This window comes from Dipteris shenzhenensis, chromosome 24, assembly GCF_047967505.1.
Source record: "Dipteris shenzhenensis isolate YYH24624 ecotype China chromosome 24, Dip_SZ_1.0, whole genome shotgun sequence".
In the NCBI taxonomy this organism is placed as follows: domain Eukaryota; kingdom Viridiplantae; phylum Streptophyta; class Polypodiopsida; order Gleicheniales; family Dipteridaceae; genus Dipteris; species Dipteris shenzhenensis.
The window spans coordinates 37,169,176-37,189,071 of record NC_141619.1 but is presented as its reverse complement, the minus strand read 5'-3'; the positions used below and the strand labels follow the sequence as shown (position 1 = coordinate 37,189,071).

General features: G+C 47.0%; 1 protein-coding gene across 1 annotated transcript; it reads left to right on the top strand.

The window, feature by feature from the left end:
- Window positions 1–9,246: 9,246 nt before the first annotated feature.
- LOC147886561 (pentatricopeptide repeat-containing protein At3g09040, mitochondrial-like) lies at window positions 9,247–12,850 on the top strand. Its single transcript, XM_087395640.1, has 2 exons — window positions 9,247–12,573; window positions 12,793–12,850. The coding sequence occupies exon 1, from the start codon at window positions 9,617–9,619 to the stop codon at window positions 12,473–12,475; it is 2,859 nt and encodes a 952-aa protein (XP_087251766.1). The 5' UTR covers window positions 9,247–9,616; the 3' UTR covers window positions 12,476–12,573; window positions 12,793–12,850.
- Window positions 12,851–19,896: the final 7,046 nt, after the last annotated feature.

Sequence of the window (19,896 nt, the reverse complement as noted above, 5' to 3'; positions counted from 1 at the left end):
TAGTGTGCATGCAAGCCCGGTGATTGGTAATTTACTGCAATCATAGTAATCATGCATGCAAGCCCAGTGGTGGTAACTTGCACGTGAGTAATTGCAGGTCACTAAAGTGGTGGCTGGTAAATTAATTGCTAGCTCAGTGGCATCTTTGCAACCACAGACATGGCTGATGAGAGCCACCACCACCAGGCAGTAGTTACCACAAAAGTAAACCATGAAGCCTAATCACCTTTAATCACTCATTACCATGCACTCTAGTACTCTACTAAGCCACCACAGACATGGCTGCTGAGAGCCACCACCACCGCCATGGAAGCCCAGTGACTGGTAATTTACTACACTCGTAGTAATCATGCATGCAAGCCGGTGGTGGTAATTGGCAAGTGAGTAATTGCGGGCCACTGCAGTGGCTGGTAATTAACTTCCAATCCACTGGCATCTTAGCCACCACAGACAGTTGATGAGAGCCACCACCACCGGGTAATAATTACCACAAAAGTAAATCATGAAGCCTAATCACCTCTAATCACTCATTACCATGCACTCGAGTACTCTATTGGGCATGCAAACCCGATGACTAGTAATTTATTGCACTCGTAGTAGTAATCAGCATGTAAGCCTAGTGGTGGTAACTAGCAAGTGAGTAATTGTGGGCCACTACAGTGGCTAGTAATTAACTGTTAGCCCAATGGGATCTTAGCCACCACCACAAACGTGGCTGGTAATCTTAGACGCCACTAGTCGGGCTACAAACTTAAGCCTCTGCTATTCCATTCTCTTCACTGTTTTGTCTTCTATCCCTTTCGATTGTTTCTTTCTCCCTTGCACTCGGACTATAATTTAAGCCTCCACTATTCCATTTCCTTCATTGTTTCACCGTCTATCCCTCTCGACCATTTCTATCTCCCTTGAGCTCTTCATGCAACTTCTATCCCCTCTCATAATGGACCTTGCACAGTCCTCGCACAATATTTCCTCCCCCTCTGTAGCACAGTGCAAGCACCTCTCCTTCCCTAGTCTTGAAACCATGACATCTGTTGGGAGCTCCTCTTCAAAATCCCAATTTGGATGCTCTCAACAACTTCACCAAGTTGATACAGGAGGTGAACATGAAGTAGGGACAAATAGTCTATCCAGGTTAGAAGATTACCATCACCAAAAGCATGATTGAAAATGCATTAGGCATTCTTAGAGGCAATTTGCAAGCATTCAAGTAGTGGAAGAGATAGGATATTCTAGATGTATACCCCAATGCTCAGATTAGTAAAGATGTTGGAGTCAAGCTTTCTAGCTTGCCAACATACCTCCAAGATTTGCTGAAGAAGACAATGCACTTCTTTCTTGATATGAGAGGAATCGTGAAAAGCAGCAATAGAGCAACTAAAAGGTGATGTATCTTTCCCAAGGGGATCTGCAAGAGCGTGATCACCAACCTAAAGAATTGTGAGGATAGCAAATCCCAATTGTCATCTCAATCCACTGGAGTTGTAATGCACCTGATGACACCTACCCTCAAAGGGATTTTGGAGACATACGATAAGAAGATGTCTTAGAAGGTGACTTTTCTAGAAGAGAAAGCCATCGATACAGTAATGGCAACACAACTTGGGAAAATTCTCAGGGAGGGTGAAGAGGCCAAGGTAGTGGAGGTAGAAGCGAGGACCTTTTTGGAACGAGAGCAACAAGCTAAGGCCACTGCAAAATGGTCGACATGGAATGTCATAGAAGAGAAGAAGTAGAGAAGCGCATCAAGGAGACCTCTCTGAGATAGGCTCGAAGAAGTTAGAAGTGATGGGGACATCGCAAAAAGGAGCTAGAAATGATGGGAAAGGAGCTTAAAGATCTAAGAGCTAAAAAGGAGGGTCTTTACAAATGGCTCTGCAACATGTAGAACACATTGAACATTAAAAAATACCAGATGATGGAGGCACTGAAAATGGAGAATGCAAAAACCAGAGCGGTGATGTAGGATCTATAAGAGAGCCTCAAGGCTAGGAAGGATGGGGCAGAGAGAGCAACCAGAGTGGAGAAGACAATGAGGTAGCTCTCCAGGCTAGGAAGGATGCAGAGAGTAACCATGGTGGAGCAAGTTGCAGCAGCCACTGTGGGGGTTGTTTTTTCGAAACACTATTGGAAGTTCAAAGAGTCTACAACAAGATTAGGATAGGGTTGTCCATGAGCTCGCAATGGCTTTTGAAAGTTTTCAAAAGCATTCCATCATTGTGAGAGATTTCCAAACTAGAGTGGAAGTAAACAGCCCATGTTGATGTTTTTGAGCAATTTAAGCAACTTCAAGAGATGCTGAGGAAATCAGATGAAGTTGTTACATAGAGTGAGCAAAGAGTGGACGAGATAAAGGAGAACATCCGCAGCCTTAGGATGAGGGAGGAATGAATCAAGAAGCAACTTCATCATGTACAAAGCAAGATTGTGATATTGATGGCTATAATAGTTAAATCGGATGCCTATCCTGCTATGCGGGAGTGTTTGAAATGCATGGTTTGCCATAACCCCATCATAGATGACTGCATGACCCGATGGCCTGCATGCTACCACCCTATGCATGTTTTTTCCTTTGGGGTGTTTATGCATGCAAGATCGATATGTAGAGAATGCCATTTGCCATTACCCAGGTCATGGACAAATCAAATGTGCCTACTTGCTACAGCTATCTATGACGAGAAAGTAGATGTTGCAACTCAATTTGCCATTTGGGAAAAAAATGCAAAAGACAAGGAGCTCAAATTGAAGAAGGCCAAGAATGCAAGGAAAAGGAGACTAAAGGGAGGAACCAACCCCCTTCAGGAAAGGAGCAAGAAGGGCCGAGCCTACAAACAAGAAGCTCAAATCAAGGAAAGAGGAAGCAACATAAAGGGAGGGGCCAACAGGCCCCTGAAGGAAGGAACCAACTCCCTTCGGGAAAGGAGCAAGGAGGGCTGAGCCTACAATCAGAGAGCTCAAAAAGGCAACTTGATCAAAGCAATGTGGAGCCATCCCCCTAAAGGAAAGAAGTCCTTGAGATGTAATCTGAAAGAAAGGAGTCTTTGAGATGCAAACTATGTAATATGTGTGTAATCTATTGAATTATTAATTTTCTCCAGAGTTTACTTGGGCAATGTATATGTTTTAGGATAACACCAGCACGGTGGTTTGCTTCTATTATTACATGGGTCAATGTTTGCTTGGGTACAACCAATTTTAGGATAACACCAGCACGGTGATTAGTTGCACACTAGGAATATAAATGCCACCAATGTAGTGGTTTGCTTTTATTATTACTACTACAAGACAAAATGAATGGCATACAATTCATTCATTTAGTAATTGTGGATTAGTTATGGGATTTCATATTTCTCAATGTAAGTGTAGTTGTTTATATATATATATATATATACATATAATAATATATGTATATGTATATATATGCAATATTATAATCTTTCTAAAGTGACTAAAGTGATGTTTTCTCAGCTATGTCTGTGTGTCATGGATGATGTCCATAAGATGGGGCCTTAACCACACAAGCTCAAGACCTTGGCGAGGATCTTGTAAGTGGTATCAAGCAAAGTGATCGGTCTCCACTATTGGATGTCAAACCTATCTCCCCCTTTCGGGATCAAACGAATCCAACCCCTACTCAAGGAGTGCGAGAGGGAGCCCGTGACAAAAATCTCATGGCATGCTAGTTGGAAAGAGGTGGAGATGAAATCCCAGAAGTTTTGGAAGAAGGCCGGAGTCAAGCCATCTTCACCCAGGACACTTCTGGGTTGAGAGAGCCTTGAGGCGGCTTTCTAGAGCTCCTCATCAGTGAAAGGCACCTCTAGCCTACTGCATAAATCCTGCGAGACCACTGCCAGAACGTGATCCCAAACTACCTCTCGGGCCACTAAACTAGCTGGAGTCATCCTCTTCGTCTGAAAAAGCTGGCTATAGAAATCTGTGGTCAAGTCTAGTATCTCCTGCGGGTCAGTGTGCATGATGCCCTATAGATCTCGGAGACGCTATAGCTGTGTGCTTGCCGACCATGGTCTGAAAGAATTGCTTCATCATCCTATCCCCCTACTATACCCATCGGGCCCGGGAAGAGTGATAAGAGAAAGCTCAAGGCGAGCACTCTTGAGCCTATCTCTAAGCCACTGGGAACCTAGGTCCTACTCCTTGAGCTGCTCTATGGAGGTGAGGTCCCTCCTCAAAGCCTGCTCACGATCTTGGAGCATCTTCCTCTGCCTAAGGACGTGAGCCTGTACCTCCTCACTGCTGCTCTGGATCGCATCAGCTGCCCACAAAGCCCAGCCCTCGCACGGTATCATCTCTGAGTGCTCCCAAATCTTTGCCATGGCCTGTTGGATCTCCTCATCATACAGGAGGTCCTCTAAGATGGGGACCCCCTTCTAGGAGAGACCTCGATGGGGTTGCTCTAAGTGAATTACTACGGGAGAGTGGTCTAACATCGTGGTACCTACCAAAATCTTGGTAGAGCCACCTTTATGCAGTGCCCAATCCCCAACGTAGAAATGGTCTAGTCTCTCAAGCAGTCCATCATGTCTCCTCTGTCCAAAAGAGAATAAAAGGCTACCAGGTATCCTGCTGAAATCTGGCTCTCGCCACGGTCTCTGCCACATTGATCATGAAAATGAACTACTCCCAGGTGCTATGCTCTACTGCAGGCATCTCAGCGAATGAGACACCGCCCTTCTTGTCTTCCCCAAACTCTAGGTTGTTGAACTCTCCTCCAACAATCCAAGAGTCTACATCCGGAAGACTCTCTGTTAGCCTCCTCCAAAAGGCCGAGCAGCACTGTCTGCATGCTGGGGCGTACACGTTCAGGATCCCAATCCTAGACTCTCTCAACCTGACTCCCATCTAAACTGCCCGTCACGGGACAAGCTTGCCCTAGTCGTAGACCTCTCGAGCCAAAGTCTGTGAAACATAGATGCATACCCCTCTGCTTTGTCCTACTATAGGGACCACTCCTCCGGACCTCTCCCTAGGAGGAGGTGGTGATATCATCTGATTCTACTGCTAAAAACATATGCTCCTGAATCAAAAGGATATCCACCGATCATCCTACAATGGCTCTCTACAACTCCTGTCAGAGTATCAGGTACTACGGCTGACTACGAGCATGATTGTGGAGCCCGTGCACATTCCAACTCACTATGGTCCAGCTCATAAGGACGGGGGTGCAGTGAACAAGGTGCTCCTTTGCGTGAGTGCCTATTCCAGAAAGACTGCCTTAAGTGACTTTGCTGGATGTTTTGAGGGCAAATAGTCTGTGTCTGTCCGACTTACTAGGGTGGATACCAGGTCAATGCCGATCTTCCATGCCCACTTCATCATGAAGGAGACTTCCACCCCAAACTGCTTCTAGAGGGGCCATTAGTATGCATGGTTCACCATGGTCTCAATCGGCAATCTGATAACTCTTGCCGCCAAACCACATAACGGCTCCTCTCGCATGAAGGTCCAGTCCCTGTTCTCCCATCCACTCATCCATCATGTGTTCTATCTAGTTTCCCATAATAGCATCAAACACCTCTAGGGTCCACTTCTCCAACCCTGTGGAGGCAAACTGGAAGCTCCAAATGGGGTGTGTCTAAGATCCCACTGCACTGATCAAGCCCCCTTGTCTTGGCTGTAGGATCATAAGTGTTACCTCTAGCGGTAGAGGATAGGAGTCTAGGATCTCCAAGTAGTTCCAAGGTCCCAGTCTCCAAAAGTCCCACGGTAATGGGCACCTAGGCTGGATGTGGGGGGTGACTGACCTATAGGATGGACAAGGCCTATCCCTCTGCCTCCCTCCTTAGATGGGCTTGATGATGCGAGAGGGAGCAGAAGGGGACGTCTTACCCTTGCCTACTGGCAGGGGTGTTGAAGCTTGGAAGGAGGGGGAGGTTGAGGAACTTGCTATTGTAGAGGTGGAGAGGAGGGCTACGCGGGGATAGGAGGAGGTGGGGGGGTGGAGGAAAGGGGGCGAGTGGTGAGAGTGATCATAGCGGGGGGCGAGGAGGAGGGAGCCCGGGGGGGGGGGGGGGGGGAGTGGAGGGGAAAGGGGGAAGGGATCTGGAAAGGGAGGGGGAGGGGAGGGGAAGGGGGCAATCCCAAGCTTCCTCTGTTGCTCAAGCTCGCCGGGGCTCTGAATCCGCTCCTCCTCAACCGCAGGCTGCCAACACCACATCAGGAACTCCTGGTGTTCGGTGATGGTGCGAGGGTGGATGTGGACTTTGAACCTCTGCTATGTGAGGAACATGCACGAGGTAGAAGGGATAAGGGGAAGGACAGAGGAGGAAGAGCAGGATGCAGTAGAGGAGTGGAAGGGGGAGCACCTGTGAGGGGAGGAAGAGGCGGAAGAGCGAGGGGGGGAGTGGAGGAGAAAGATGCAGGGGGGAGGCAGAAGGGCGAGGGGAGGTGCTCAGGTGGGGGAGGCAGGGAGTAGCGAGAGGTGCGAAGCGGGTGGGGTAGGAGATGAGATGGCGGGAGGGGAGGAGCGGGGCAAAGGAGAGTGAGAAGACAGAGGAGGCAGGGCAAGGCAGAGGCTGAGGGAAGGGTGAGGCAGAAGGGAAGTGAGGAGGAGCATAGGGCATCGGGGTAGCCAGGGGCGGTGAGCAGCGGGCAACAGGTAGCAGGCTGCCACAGGTGGGGAGGCAAGCTCCCCGAGAAGCTCCAAGCTCCATGCTAGTTCTTGCCAGAATCTACCCATGCTCTACTGAAACCAACTTGGCATTTCTAGAGATTTACCACAAGTCAGAGATTAGCATTTTTACTTCTCAATTCAGCTCTCCTATTTTAGCAAGAAAGAGAACCTCAGATGACCACCAAGTAGCTTCCCACCCCTAACTTTAGGGAAGGTAAAGTTGATGGACCTATCACCCTTTTAGGAAGGTTAAGGTCAAGAGTCTCTTGACATCTTTGAGACGATGGAAGGTGGCCACTGATAAATGGAAGCTATGGGAAATCCCAACTAACAACCAGATCTACACTTGCGGATCCAGCACCTATTAATGCACAAGAAGAGGGCTACTCTCCTACTACCTACAGGCCCATATAAATGTGGGCCTCTACCCATGGTATGTGCTACACAAGTCTCCAGCCCATTGTTCGTGGATATGGTCTCATGGCTAGACTACTTGAAGCACTGCAATCAGCCAACACTGCTAACAAAGGTGGCCCCATGTGCTGCTCTAAACCTAACCCATCAAGGATGGTCTCTTACTTCCCACATGCTACTATCTCCCATTCCCTCTACATGTGCCCCTATGGCACCATGTTCACCCAGATTTCTATAGATGTCAAGCCCCCATGCACTCCTAATTGGGGGCTAACAAGTACATTGACCCTATTTATCTGACATTATCCCCCTTAAGCCACTCGTGCCTTAAGAGCACAAGCACATATCCAGGAACATCAAGTTAAAATTGGGGTCCATAATAATAGCCGTAGATTGAGATGTAAGCCTTAGAAGTTCTCAAAATATACTAGATCCTTGGTGTAGTTTTAACTAATTGTTTTGCATGAGCAGAGTGGTTATGGGACATAGTTACTAAAACTAGTTGATTGCTTCTATTGGCTTGATCAGCTAATCTTGGTGCATGTAGAATATACAAGGGTTCAGACCCTAGAAAGTTACCATTCTTCTATTATCTTGCTCCCGCACCAGGTGCCCTCCTCTTCCTACCTACAAAACCAAAAACCAAATTGGTGTTCCAAACCTCTGTCTATCCCTGCCAATACTCACAACTTGGCCAAAGACCATAATGTGAGACGAAATATTTAGATTAAATAACTAATGTGAGACGAAAGATTTTGATTAGACAACTAATGTGAGATGAAAGATTTTGATTAGACAACTAATGTGATTTTGATTAAACAGCCGAATGATGAGAGGTGGACATGTTAGGTTGTATGAAAGAAGAATGAGAAAGTCGGGCTCAATGAACTTTCTCCCTATTTAAGTGTAGTGCAGACACAACTAAGAGCCCATTATGAACTCTCTCCCTATTTAAGTGCAGTGCAGACACAACTAGGAGCCCATTATGAAATCTAGCCCCAAGACTCTATATATTAATCCACCTACTACAAATCTATGGCATACCCAAAAGAATTTGGAATGCTCATATATTATTTGAGAACAATGTTGGATGACCTCCTCGCAGAAATAGACCCGGAGAAGAGGGAGGAAAATAGCTACACAAAGGACATGCTTTGCAATTGGCTATATGACTTGGAGTTGGCAAAGACAATGAATATTAATTTTCCTGGCTATCATTTTTCATGGTCCTTTAAGGTACTTGTCAAGCTCATGATGTAGGTTTCTTTTAGCAGGACATGATGGCGGCACAAAGTTGTATAGAGCAACAATACCAGGATGAAGAGGACCCCGAGTGAAAGGAGGAGTTACTAAGGAATTCCGGTGTGCAAAAGGTACCATTATAGTGGGTGATGGTAAATCTTAGTGTGCACGGTGTGCCGCAGCCTATTGTGGTAAACCCCAGTGCAGAGAAGGTATCACCATCTGATGTTGGCAAAGATATTTGGGATGCATTGAAGGATCTCAACGTCAACATGTTGGCAAAGAAGTTAAATCTCATGCCATCCTTCCACTAGTAACTGTGCAAACAAATCTTTTCTCCATGTGAGCTAACTACACCAATCACAAAGTTTGATTCCTTGGAAAGGGAGGTTCCCACAGTTTGTGATGCAGGTCCCACAAGTGCAACTTCACAAGTCTGCACTGGGCATATGGTGCTACACCCAAATGGGCCTAAAGATGAAAAGATTAGACCTGCCAAAAGACAGGACAATAGCCATTCTGAACGTGTACAAGGCACCAAAAGGGAAAGCAGAAACACTCAAAACAATCCTACAGGAAATACAAGCTAACATCCATCCAAACCAAGAAACATACATTGTGGGAGATTTTGACATTGACTACAAGGTGAAGAGTCAAAACAAGCAAAGCCTCCTCCAATACATGCACGCCATCAACATGGAACAACAAATAACACTACCGACTACGATATATGGAAGTACTATTGACCACATATGGAAAAGCGCAACCACAAACAACACTTCACACGGAACGTATTTTGTGTACTAGTGAGACCACTCTCTCGTTTTCTATTCTTTGAACTAAGCACACAAGTAACAACTAAACCTAATCTCCGGCAAAAAAAATAAAAATCCAGCCAATTAAATGCCACACGGCAGGCCAATTGAACCATGTTGATCTTGTTCTTTCAATTTCGCCGAGCTCGCGTGTGCACAAGCAATTCAATTCAATTACAATTGGCGATGGCGTTTTCCCCATGCTCCTCCGATTGCCTTTGTTATCTGCCTTCCTTTTCGTCATTTGAGATTTCCTCGACTCCCTTGTCGTGGACGCAACGAGCGCCGCCTGGGCTTGTGTACATGTCTAGAAAGCAAAGAAACCAATTAACATATGAATGCCGCCATTTAAAGGATACAGGAATTACTTCTAGCAAGCACAACGGCGAGAAGCTTGGGATTGTTGACATTTCTTTGCTCAATTTGGATTTTCACCGGGACATCTGTCCGCAGCGACCAGCTGCTGCAGGAGAGTCATGGCTTACAACAGTGAGCCGGCAATAGGCCGCAAGAAATGGGATTGGGCTTGCTACAAGCACCCACTGCGATGGGGAACGAAGCCTGTCTCTTTGATCAGCTTGTGAGCAAAACGACCGACTTTCGCACGTTGGCTTCTCTGTTAAAACATTGTGGTGAAGCCAAGGCCTTGTCTGATGGTAGGCTTGTGCATGCTCACATAAGCAAGTGCAAATACGAAGGCAACACGTTTCTAGGAAACTGTCTTGTTGAAATGTATGGTGATTGTGGCAGCTTGGCGGATGCACACTTTGTATTTGATAGTCTGCCGGATGTTAATTTATATTCGTGGAATATATTAATTAACACATACATTAAGAATGGGTGTGGCAGGAAGGCCCTGGAACTTTTTTGTCAAATGCAGCTTGGTGGTTTTAAGCCAGATCCTTACACCTTTGTTTGTGCTGTAACTGCATGTGCAAACCTGAAAGAGCTTGAAAAGGGGCAATTGATTCATGCTGCCATTCTTGAAGGTGGCTACGCAGGAGAGGTTGTCATTGGAAATGCTCTCCTCGGCATGTACAGCAAGTGTGGAAGTCTGAATGATGCAATTTATTTGTTTGAACAAATGCCCCAGCGAACGCCAGTATCTTGGAATGCCATGATAGTTGCCTGCACCCAAAATGGGCATTGCACGGAAGCTCTGGATTTTTTCCAACAGATGCAGCATGACAACGTCAAACCAGATGCAATTACGTTTGTGTGCGCTCTTGATGCTTGTGCTATCCCAGCAGCCCTTACAGAGGGACATGAGATCCATTCTACCATTGCTGATAGCAGCTACTCAGGACAAATATTTGTCGGGAATGCATTGATCAGTATGTATGGTAGATGTGGGAGTTTGTATGATGTGAAAAGTGTTTTTTGCCATATGCCTGAGCATGATGTGGTTTCTTGGAATGCGATGATTATGGCATGTACTGAGAATGGGCATGAGGAAGAAGCCCTGAATTTTTTTAATCAAATGCAGTGTGATGGCTTTAAACCAGATGTTGTCACATTTCTGTGTGCTCTTGATGCATGTGCCAGTCTTGCAGCACTAGATAATGGGCAAGAGATCCATGTTGCCATTATCAACCTCAATTATGAAAGAGAAATCATTGTAGGGAATGCCCTGGTCAATATGTATGGCAAGTGTCGGAGTCTGCAAGCTGCAAGAATTGGTTTTGCTCGAATGCCCCAGCGAAACATGGTCTCTTGGAGTACTATGGTTGCAGTTTGTGCCCAAAATGGGCTCCCCGAGGAGGCCCTCAGTTTCTTCAACCAAATGCAGCTTGCTGGCATTAAGCCAAACCACATCACCTTTGTTTGCATTCTGGATGCATGTGCCAGCCTTTCTGCCCTTGAAGAGGGAAAGAAGGTGCATATTGCCATTCTTGAAGGTGGATTCATGGGAGAGCTGGTTGTTGGGAATGCCCTTGTGAGTATGTATGGAAAATGTGGGAATCTGCATGCTGCATGGAGTGTGTTTGGCCAGATGTCCCAGCAAGACGAGGTCTCATGGAACGCCATGATGACAGCGTTGGTCCACAATAGGCATGGCAAAGAAGCTTTGGACTTGTATCGTGAGATGCACCTTGCCAACTTCAAGCCAGACAAAATCACTTTTTTATGTGCTATTGATGCTTGTGGTAGCCTGGAAACCTTGGAAGAGGGGCAAGAAGTCCATGCTGCCATTGTTGACAGTGGTTTTGAGGGAGAGACTCTTGTGGGAAATGCTCTAATAAATCTGTATAGCAAATGTGGGAGTCTACCTGATGCAAAAACTGTATTTTGCAAAATGTCCCAGCGGACTGTGGCCTCATGGAATGCCATAATCACAGCTTGTGCTCAGAATGGGCATGCTAGTGAGGCTCTAGCTTGTATTTATCAGATGCATTTTAATGGTTTTCAGCCCGATGATGTCACATTTGTCAGTGCTCTACATGCATGTGCCACCATTTCAGTTCTTGCAGAAGGGCGTAACATTCATGCTGCTCTTGTGAGCAGAGGGTATGAGGTAGAGGTAGCAGTGGGAACTGCCCTCATCAATATGTATGGCAAATGTGAGAGTCTGTGTGATGCAAGAAGTATATTTGATCAAATGCCCTTGCGAGATGTGATCTCCTGGACTGCAGTGATGTCAGCATGTGCCCAGAATGGGCAAGGGGAGCAGGCTCTGGAACTTTTTTATCAAATGAAGCGTGAGGATCTCAAGCCAAACTGCGTTACATTTGTCTGTGCTCTTGACGCATGTTGCAGCATCATGGTTCTGGAAGAGGGACAGAAGATCCATGCTGCCATTATTGACAGTGGATGTGAGAGAGATGTTTTTGTGGGGACTACCCTAATTAATATGTATGGGAAATGTGGTGGTCTGCCTGAAGCGATAAACATGTTTGACCGAATGCCATATCGGAATATTGTCTGTTGGAATGCCATCATTGCAGCTTGTGCCCAGAGTGGTCATGAAGAGGCAGTCTTTGGCCTTTTTGATCAAATGCAGCTTGATGGTGTCAAGCCAGACCAAATTACCTTCCACACCATTCTTACTACATGTAGTCATACAGGGCAAACTGATAAGGGGAGGCACTATTTCATTTCTATGAATCAAGAACATGGAGTAGCACACATGGTGGAGCATTATGAGTGCATGGTTGACCTTCTTTGTCGTGCAGGATGCTTGGATGATGCAGAGACCTTGATCAACACTGTGCCGTTTGAAAGTGCTTCAGTATGGTGCTGCTTGCTTGGTGGGTGTAAAATCCATGGTGATTTGGAACGGGGAGTACGTGCTGCAGCTCAGGTTTTCAAGTTGGACCCAGACAGTAGTGCACCATATGCACTACTATCAAACATGTACACTGCAAGTAGCTGATACATAGAAAGTCAAGCAGCCACCAGAAGGCTCTTGCATTGATGTGAATAAGTCAGTCGTCTTCATCGATCAAGAAGTGTTACATCATTGTAAACAAGGTATGTGTGTGGAAGGATTGACTTCAACCACCATCACACTAAGTATTCGCATAACTGGCTGGGCATTATGTAAACATTCCTTATTTTTTTTGTGACTTGCCCTTGGAAAACTGCAATTGGTGTCTGTCTATTCTATACGCATATGCGACATCTGAGTTGCTAGGATATATTAGTATATTAGTATCTCTTAACTCGAGAATTGCATGTGCTTGTGTGTAGGTTTTTACAACCACTTGTCCAGGAATATCTTTCATGAAGGGGTCTTGCAAATGAAAACACCCTCTTTTTCTGTGAGGTTAATGGAAAAGGTATGCTATAATTGCTTAGTGCTTCATTTCTGTACATAACAAAATACATACTTGCAGAGTAACCAAGCCTGAATGAAAAACTCTGGAGGACGAAACAGACGTCTGAAGGGAACAATTTTAAAAAATAGCCATAATACTTTTAACTATTGTTAAACATGGTGGACGAAGAGAAAAAGTGAGAAGCAAGAGTGATGAGTCAGTTGGGCACACCGGTAGAGGCAAGCACAAGATCTGTTGATAGTAATAGATGCAAGTACAGGTCCTCATTTTATAGGCATGAGTAGCCTTCTCTTCGACATCATAGGTGAGGTCATATGGACCTTTCGCATCAAACTCCTACTCAATCACAATCACAACCACAACCACACATGACATGTGGCTTTAAACCTTCAACTCATTCCCTCTGAGACTCTAGTGAGGGACACTCACTCTAGGATTTCTCACACTAAGGCTTTGGTATCCAATACCCCTCTTCGAAGCAATGGTGAGAAGATATCAGAGAGACAGTGTTGGAAAGGTCACCTCCCCATCTGTAAGCCCCCAAATGAGAAGTGCATGGGGGAGGGAGACCTAGGGCAGGATATGCCCAAGAGAGAAGAAAGAGAGGGGGCTGCCACATGGGCAGCACCTCACAGGATTGCGACCTGCAGATGGCGTCAGCATGGCGAGGGTAGTGGGCAGGTAGGTGAAGGGCCTGCAACAGACCCTGATGATGGTGCGGTACAGGTGGGTCAGGACAGCAGGATGTACGGGGCAGTACGGCGCAGGACACGTGGCTGGAAGGGCTTGGCAGAGGCGCTTGCATAACGGGGTCCTTGGCAAAGTATATGGGCAGGTCTATGGCCTGCAAGCAGGGCTGGCAGGTGGCAGGACAGCAGCAGCAAAGGGGCTGGACCCTGCATGGAACAAAGGGCCAGCAAAGGGCCCTAAATAGGGCTGGATAGGCAGCCAACCAGCCAACCAACTGGTCGGTTGGTTAGGGCTGCTACAGACCAGCCAGTCGGCCCATTTAGGGCTGGCTGGTCGGTTGGTTCAAGGGGGCCTTGAGCCCTATAAAAGGAGAGGCCTCAGGCCTCATTTCAACATCCAGCAGTGCAGCTTCCAGCAGAGCAGAAAGGAGCAGCAGAGCACAACCCTTGGGGCCTACATCCAGAAGCTGAAGGAGTACCAGTGTTGCTGCAGACTTAGCTCAAGTGTGAGGCTGAGACCTTGGCTGTCTTCTAGGGCAGCAAGGAGCTGAGGTCAAAGGACGGAAAGTCTACAGAAGCTCCAGGTGGAGCACGCGGGCTCGAGTCTAGAGATAGCTAGCAGATAGGAGAAGGACCTTGTGGTAAGATCAGAGGACCACATCATTGGTGGGACTCTGGATCTGTCTCTTTTGTATTGTGTCCATAGTTGTGGACGGAAATATATATTTTGGTGGTGTCTCTATCTGGTTTGGTTCATTGTTTATTGATGAGTATGCACACCTATTGAATGCACATAAGTAAAGAAGTTTGTGATTCCACACCCACACTGCACAGTGTGTGAGCTCATGGGCATTACTATAAGTCTTCCGCTGCGTGTACCCTCTGTTGGGTTTTTTCTAACATGGTATCAGAGCCCAAGTAGGAGGCTCACAGGTGTGGGACCCTGAAGGTAGGGACCTTGCTGAAGGACGACCCTGATTCAGAAACTCTTGGGAATTGACTTCCACGACTGGAGGATTGTGCCCTTGCGAGAAGGAGGTGGACTCAGGTTCAGTCAGGTGCGTTTAAAGTTCGCGGTCCAGGTTATCTGGAGATGTACTTTTGTTACAGACCTTGCCAAAGGAAGGACGGGTTGAAATAGACCCTCAGAGCATAGTGCCTGGAAGACTCCAGGTTGTTCGCTCATTATGAGGGGGACAACTGGAACGTGACTGAAGGAGGTGGTGCCAGGAGGTGCTACCAAAGATGGACCTGTGTACCAGGATGGTGTGCAGAAGCGGAAGCGGACCTGGTGGAGCAGGAGCCACTGGAAGAAAAGCCAGGAAAAGATTTCGACACTGAAAGGTTCCAGAGGACTACGACCAGGGAGTTACTGGAGCATCGTCATCGACGTGTTGGCATTGGGGGCCGAGATGTGTCGGTGAGAGGGGGTGTTGGAAAGGTCACCTCCCCATCTGTAAGCCCCCAAATGAGGAGTGCGTGGGGGAGGGAGACCTAGGGCAGGATATGCCCAAGAGAGAAGAAAGAGAGGGGGCTGCCACATGAGCAGCACCTCACATGATTGCGACCTGCAGATGACGTCAGCATGGCGAGGGTAGTGGGCAGGTGAAGGGCCTGCAACAGACCCTGATGATGGCGCGGTACAGGTGGGTCAGGACAGCAGGATGTACGGGGCAGTACGGCGCAGGACACGTTGCTGGAAGGGCCTGGCAGAGGTGCTTGCATAACGGGGTCCTTGGCAAAGTATATGGGCAGGTCTATGGCCTGCAAGCAGGGCTGGCAGGTGGCAGGACAGCAGCAGCAAAGGGGCTGGACCCTGCATGGAACAAAGGCCAGCAAAGGGCCCTAAATAGGGCTGGATAGGCAGCCAACCAGCCAACCAACTGGTGGTGGGACTCTGGATCTGTCTCTTTTGTATTGTGTCCATAGTTGTGGACGGAAATATATATTTTGGTGGTTTCTCTATCTGGTTTGGTTCATTGTCTATTGATGAGTATGCACACCTATTGAATGCACATAAGTAAAGAAGTTTGTGATTCCACACCCACACTGCACACTGTGTGAGCTCCTGGGCATTACTATAAGTCTTCCGCTGCGTGTACCCTCTGTTGGGTTTTTTCTAACATGGTATCAGAGCCCAAATAGAAGGCTCACAGGTGTGGGAGCCTGAAGGCAGGGACCTTGCTGAAGGACGACCCTGATTCAGAAACTCTTGGGAATTGACTTCCACGACTGGAGGATTGTGCCCTTGCGAGAAGGAGGTGGACTCAGGTTCAATCAGGTGCGTTTAAAGTTCGCGGTCCAGGTTATCAGGAGATGTACTTTTGTTACAGACCTTGCCAAAGGAAGGACGGGTTGAAATAGACCCTCAGAGCATGGTGCCTGGAAGACTCCAGGTTGTTCGCTCATTATGAGGGGGACAACTGGAAGATCGTGATGGCTGGATTGCTCGAGTTCGAAGGCGGGAATGTGACTAAAGGAGGTGGTGCCAGGAGGTGCTACCAAAGATGGACCTGTGTACCAGGATGGTGTGCGGAAGCGGAAGCGGACCTGGTGGAGGAGGAGCCACTGGAAGAAAAGCCAGGAAAAGATTTCGACACCGAAAGGTTCCAGAGGACAACGAGCAGGGAGTTACTGGAGCATCGTCATTGACGTGTTGGCATTGGGCCGAGATGTGTCGGTGAGAGGGGGTGTTGGAAAGGTCACCTCCCCATCTGTAAGCCCCCAAATGAGGAGTGCGTGGGGGAGGGAGACCTAGGGCAGGATATGCCCAAGAGAGAAGACAGAGAGGGGCTGCCACATGGGCAGCACCTCACAGGATTGCGACCTGCAGATGAGGTCAGCATGGCGAGGGTAGTGGGCAGGTGAAGGGCCTGCAACAGACCCTGATGATGGTGCGGTACAGGTGGGTCAGGACAACAGGATGTACGGGGCAGTACGGCGTAGGAGACGTGGCTGGAAGGGCCTGGCAGAGGCGCTTGGATAACGGGGTCCTTGGCAAAGTATATGGGCAGGTCTATGGCCTGCAAGCAGGGCTGGCAGGTGGCAGGACAGCAGCAGCAAAGGGGCTGGACCCTGCATGGAACAAAGGGCCAGCAAAGGGCCCTAAATAGGGCTGGATAGGCAGCCAACCAGCCAACCAACTGGTCGGTTGGTTAGGGCTGCTACAGACCAGCCAGTCGGCCCATTTAGGGCTGGCTGGTCGGTTGGTTCAAGGGGGCCTTGAGCCCTATAAAAGGAGAGGCCTCAGGCCTCATTTCAACATCCAGCAGTGCAGCTTCCAGCAGAGCAGAAAGGAGCAGCAGAGCACAACCCTTAGGGCCTACATCCAGAAGCTGAAGGAGTACCAATTTTGCTGCAGACTTAGCTCAAGTATGAGGTTGAGACCTTGGCTGTGTTCTAGGGCAGCAAGGAGCTGAGGTCAAAGGGCGGAAAGTCTATAGAAGCTCCAGGTGGAGCACGTGGGCTTGAGTCTAGAGATAGCCAGCAGATAGGAGAAGGACCTTGTGGTAAGATCAGAGGACCACATCATTGGTGGGACTCTGGATTTGTCTCTTTTGTATTGTGTCCATATTTGTGGACGGAAATATATATTTTGGTGGTTTCTCTATCTGGTTTGGTTCATTGTCTATTGATGAGTCTGCACACCTATTGAATGCACATAAGTGAAGAAGTTTGTGATTTCACACCCACTGCACACTGTGTGAGCTCCTGGGCATTACTATAAGTCTTCCGCTGCGTGTACCCTCTGTTGGGTATTTTCTTACAGACAGACCTCAACCAAGCTGAAGATATCAGCCTATTACTGCTTCTTAATGAGCCAACACCTGATAAGAGGCTTAGTCTTCACACCTCTACTCTAGTCCATAACACCCCCCTGTGGACAAACCCTGCTTTACAATCATTTTTGGGGGCTACCCATGGCAGAGTACCATGAGTGACACACAACATTCATTTTATGCTAATGCAAGGGCAGAGGACCCTTTATTGACACAACAAAGTAAAACTAGAAAGCCCAAAAGTCAAGGCTATCTTCTCCAGCGTGACAATGAGAGCATTGCCTGTGGGTTGTGGGCTTCTGGGTCGGACTCTACCTCCACGAGATTTGCTGCTTCTTCTTCAAGCTTTTTAAGTCGTCTGACGTATCGATTGGTTGTATGGCCAAGTCTCTTATAGTAGATACAGTTGGTCATTACCTTCAATAGATGAAATTTTGCTCATAGAAGATCAACAAATGTGCTTGAATTTTTCCCCGCGCAATAGTACATAAGATGCTGCTAATGTGTGAAATAGAACAGCTCCAAGGAGGTGCCTACCAATAGATAAGACCTTTAAAATGATCAGTCAACGCTGTGGTTGACTTGTCAAAAAAGGCCTTAGACCTTTAAAAATGACCAGTCAACGCTGTGGTTGACCTGTCATAAGAGACCTTGGGACTTAGCCAAAAGTTGGTGGTCACAAATATTTGCAAGGTCTCAACCAACGTCTGAACCTTAGCCATAGAAATCAAAGAACCATGAATTGCATTGCGCGATGCATATCAAACATGATCAGCCGGAGTGTCATGAATAGGAGACAAACCTTTTTTCCGAGAACTAGAAACTTCCAAGAGGCGAATGAACATGTGACAGATTGTTATGGAAGCTTGACAGGCCTGTGCGACGTGAAGTTATGACAGAGAGCATGAGGACGGACTGATGAAGGGGCAACAACAATAGATGTCATATGTCGAATGACCAGGCAAGGAATGGATTAGTTAGGGCACTGTGATAGAAGTCGTATGCAGAGACGTATCTAGGACACTCGGATCCCAAAAGAAAATTTGCCAATGTTTGAGCATAGAACTCCCCCAATGATTTCATCCAACCAGCTGTAGGAAGCTTTGCCACAACATCAGATGTTGAAGAGCTTGCGAGTCACTGAGGCTATGAGTCTCATGCTAGGCTTCAAGGCCAAGATAAAATATCAAAAACTTGGCAGATTTCATTGTTGCTGGGGAACTGAGAAAATTCAGTTTGCTCTGTCTTGCGCAGAGAATTGAGATCGGGAAAAAGTCGACTAATTCAATCGCTCGTTACAAAAACGGCCACTAGAATAGGTCGTCTATTCCATGACAAGAGACGGGAAGAGGTAGAATGAATGGGGATGAGAGCTGGCTGAAGATAGCGACAATGAGGAAAGAGCATGGATAGCAGGAAGGTGGTTTAGCCGTGGTGAAGCTCTCATACCATGTTGTTAAACATGGTGGAAGAAGAGAAAGAAAGAAAGGAAGAAAGAAAGTCTATCAATGTCCACGAGAGACCAACATGTCTATGGGATAGCAAAAAACCATCTAGTACATCTGCTTTAGGAAGGGCACATGGCAGCTCCCCAGGGAGTGCAAAAGCAACCCCAATTATTTAGAGTACCCACATAATAGTCTGAAAGAGTAATCAGCCATACATCAGTTTAAGATTGAGAGTCTTTTGGTTTGGATTCAAACTCTTTGATTAGTGCTATGCCTTAACGCTAAACAGCCCATTTTCCATCCTTCCTAACAGCCCTGACTTTAGCTAATTCCGTTGCCTTATTCTTCAATGGAGCTCGTGTAAGTTCCTCAGCGATCCATATTTTGGTCCCTTTCAACTTGTAAGATTGTCGAAGAAGCTTGGTCTGTATATCTCGCGACTTAAGTGTAAGGATAGCATGTCCTCTGGAGTGCCGGATATTAGTTACTCCGTTATCATCATCATCATCATCAACCTTCCATTCAATATTAGGCATGGCTGCTTTGACATGTGCTAAAGTCTCACTGAAAGAGTCATCATCTTTGAATCATCCTCTAGGGAGCTCCCCAACTTTAATCTTCAATGCATTATCGCGTCTGGCTTCGTGTTCTTTGATCTCTTCTTGGATATCAGTCTTATTTGCCTTCGTGTCGAACTCCTCAATCACTTCTTTCTTGATTGATTGTACTTCAGTAGGAACCATATCTTTGACTGTAGAGACTAGTTGAGGAGTAGGAGGAGAATTCTTACATGAATTCACAACCTCAGCAATTACTACCTTCTTGCTAGGTCCCTCTAGAACTTGAAGTCGGGCTTTTACTTATGCCAGCTCAAGCCTTAACTCTCTGAGTGCTTGCTGCAAATAATAAATATGTTCATGTTGCCCAATGATGGGTCGTTTGGACCCTTATTGTTGGTAATTGCATGCATACGGAGAGGGTGTCATGGCTGCAACTGTAGAGTACCAAGTCCTGATATTTGAAGCTGATGGATTTGAGGGGGATTTGGAGGAGAGGGTAGGCCATTCCATATTGGCTATTTCTGTAAAACCCCCTAGCT

What these genes read in the sequence shown, in the direction of transcription:
- LOC147886561 (XM_087395640.1), top strand. Translation starts at nt 9,617, where the DNA reads ATGGGATTGGGCTTGCTACAAGCACCCACTGCGATGGGGAACGAAGCC.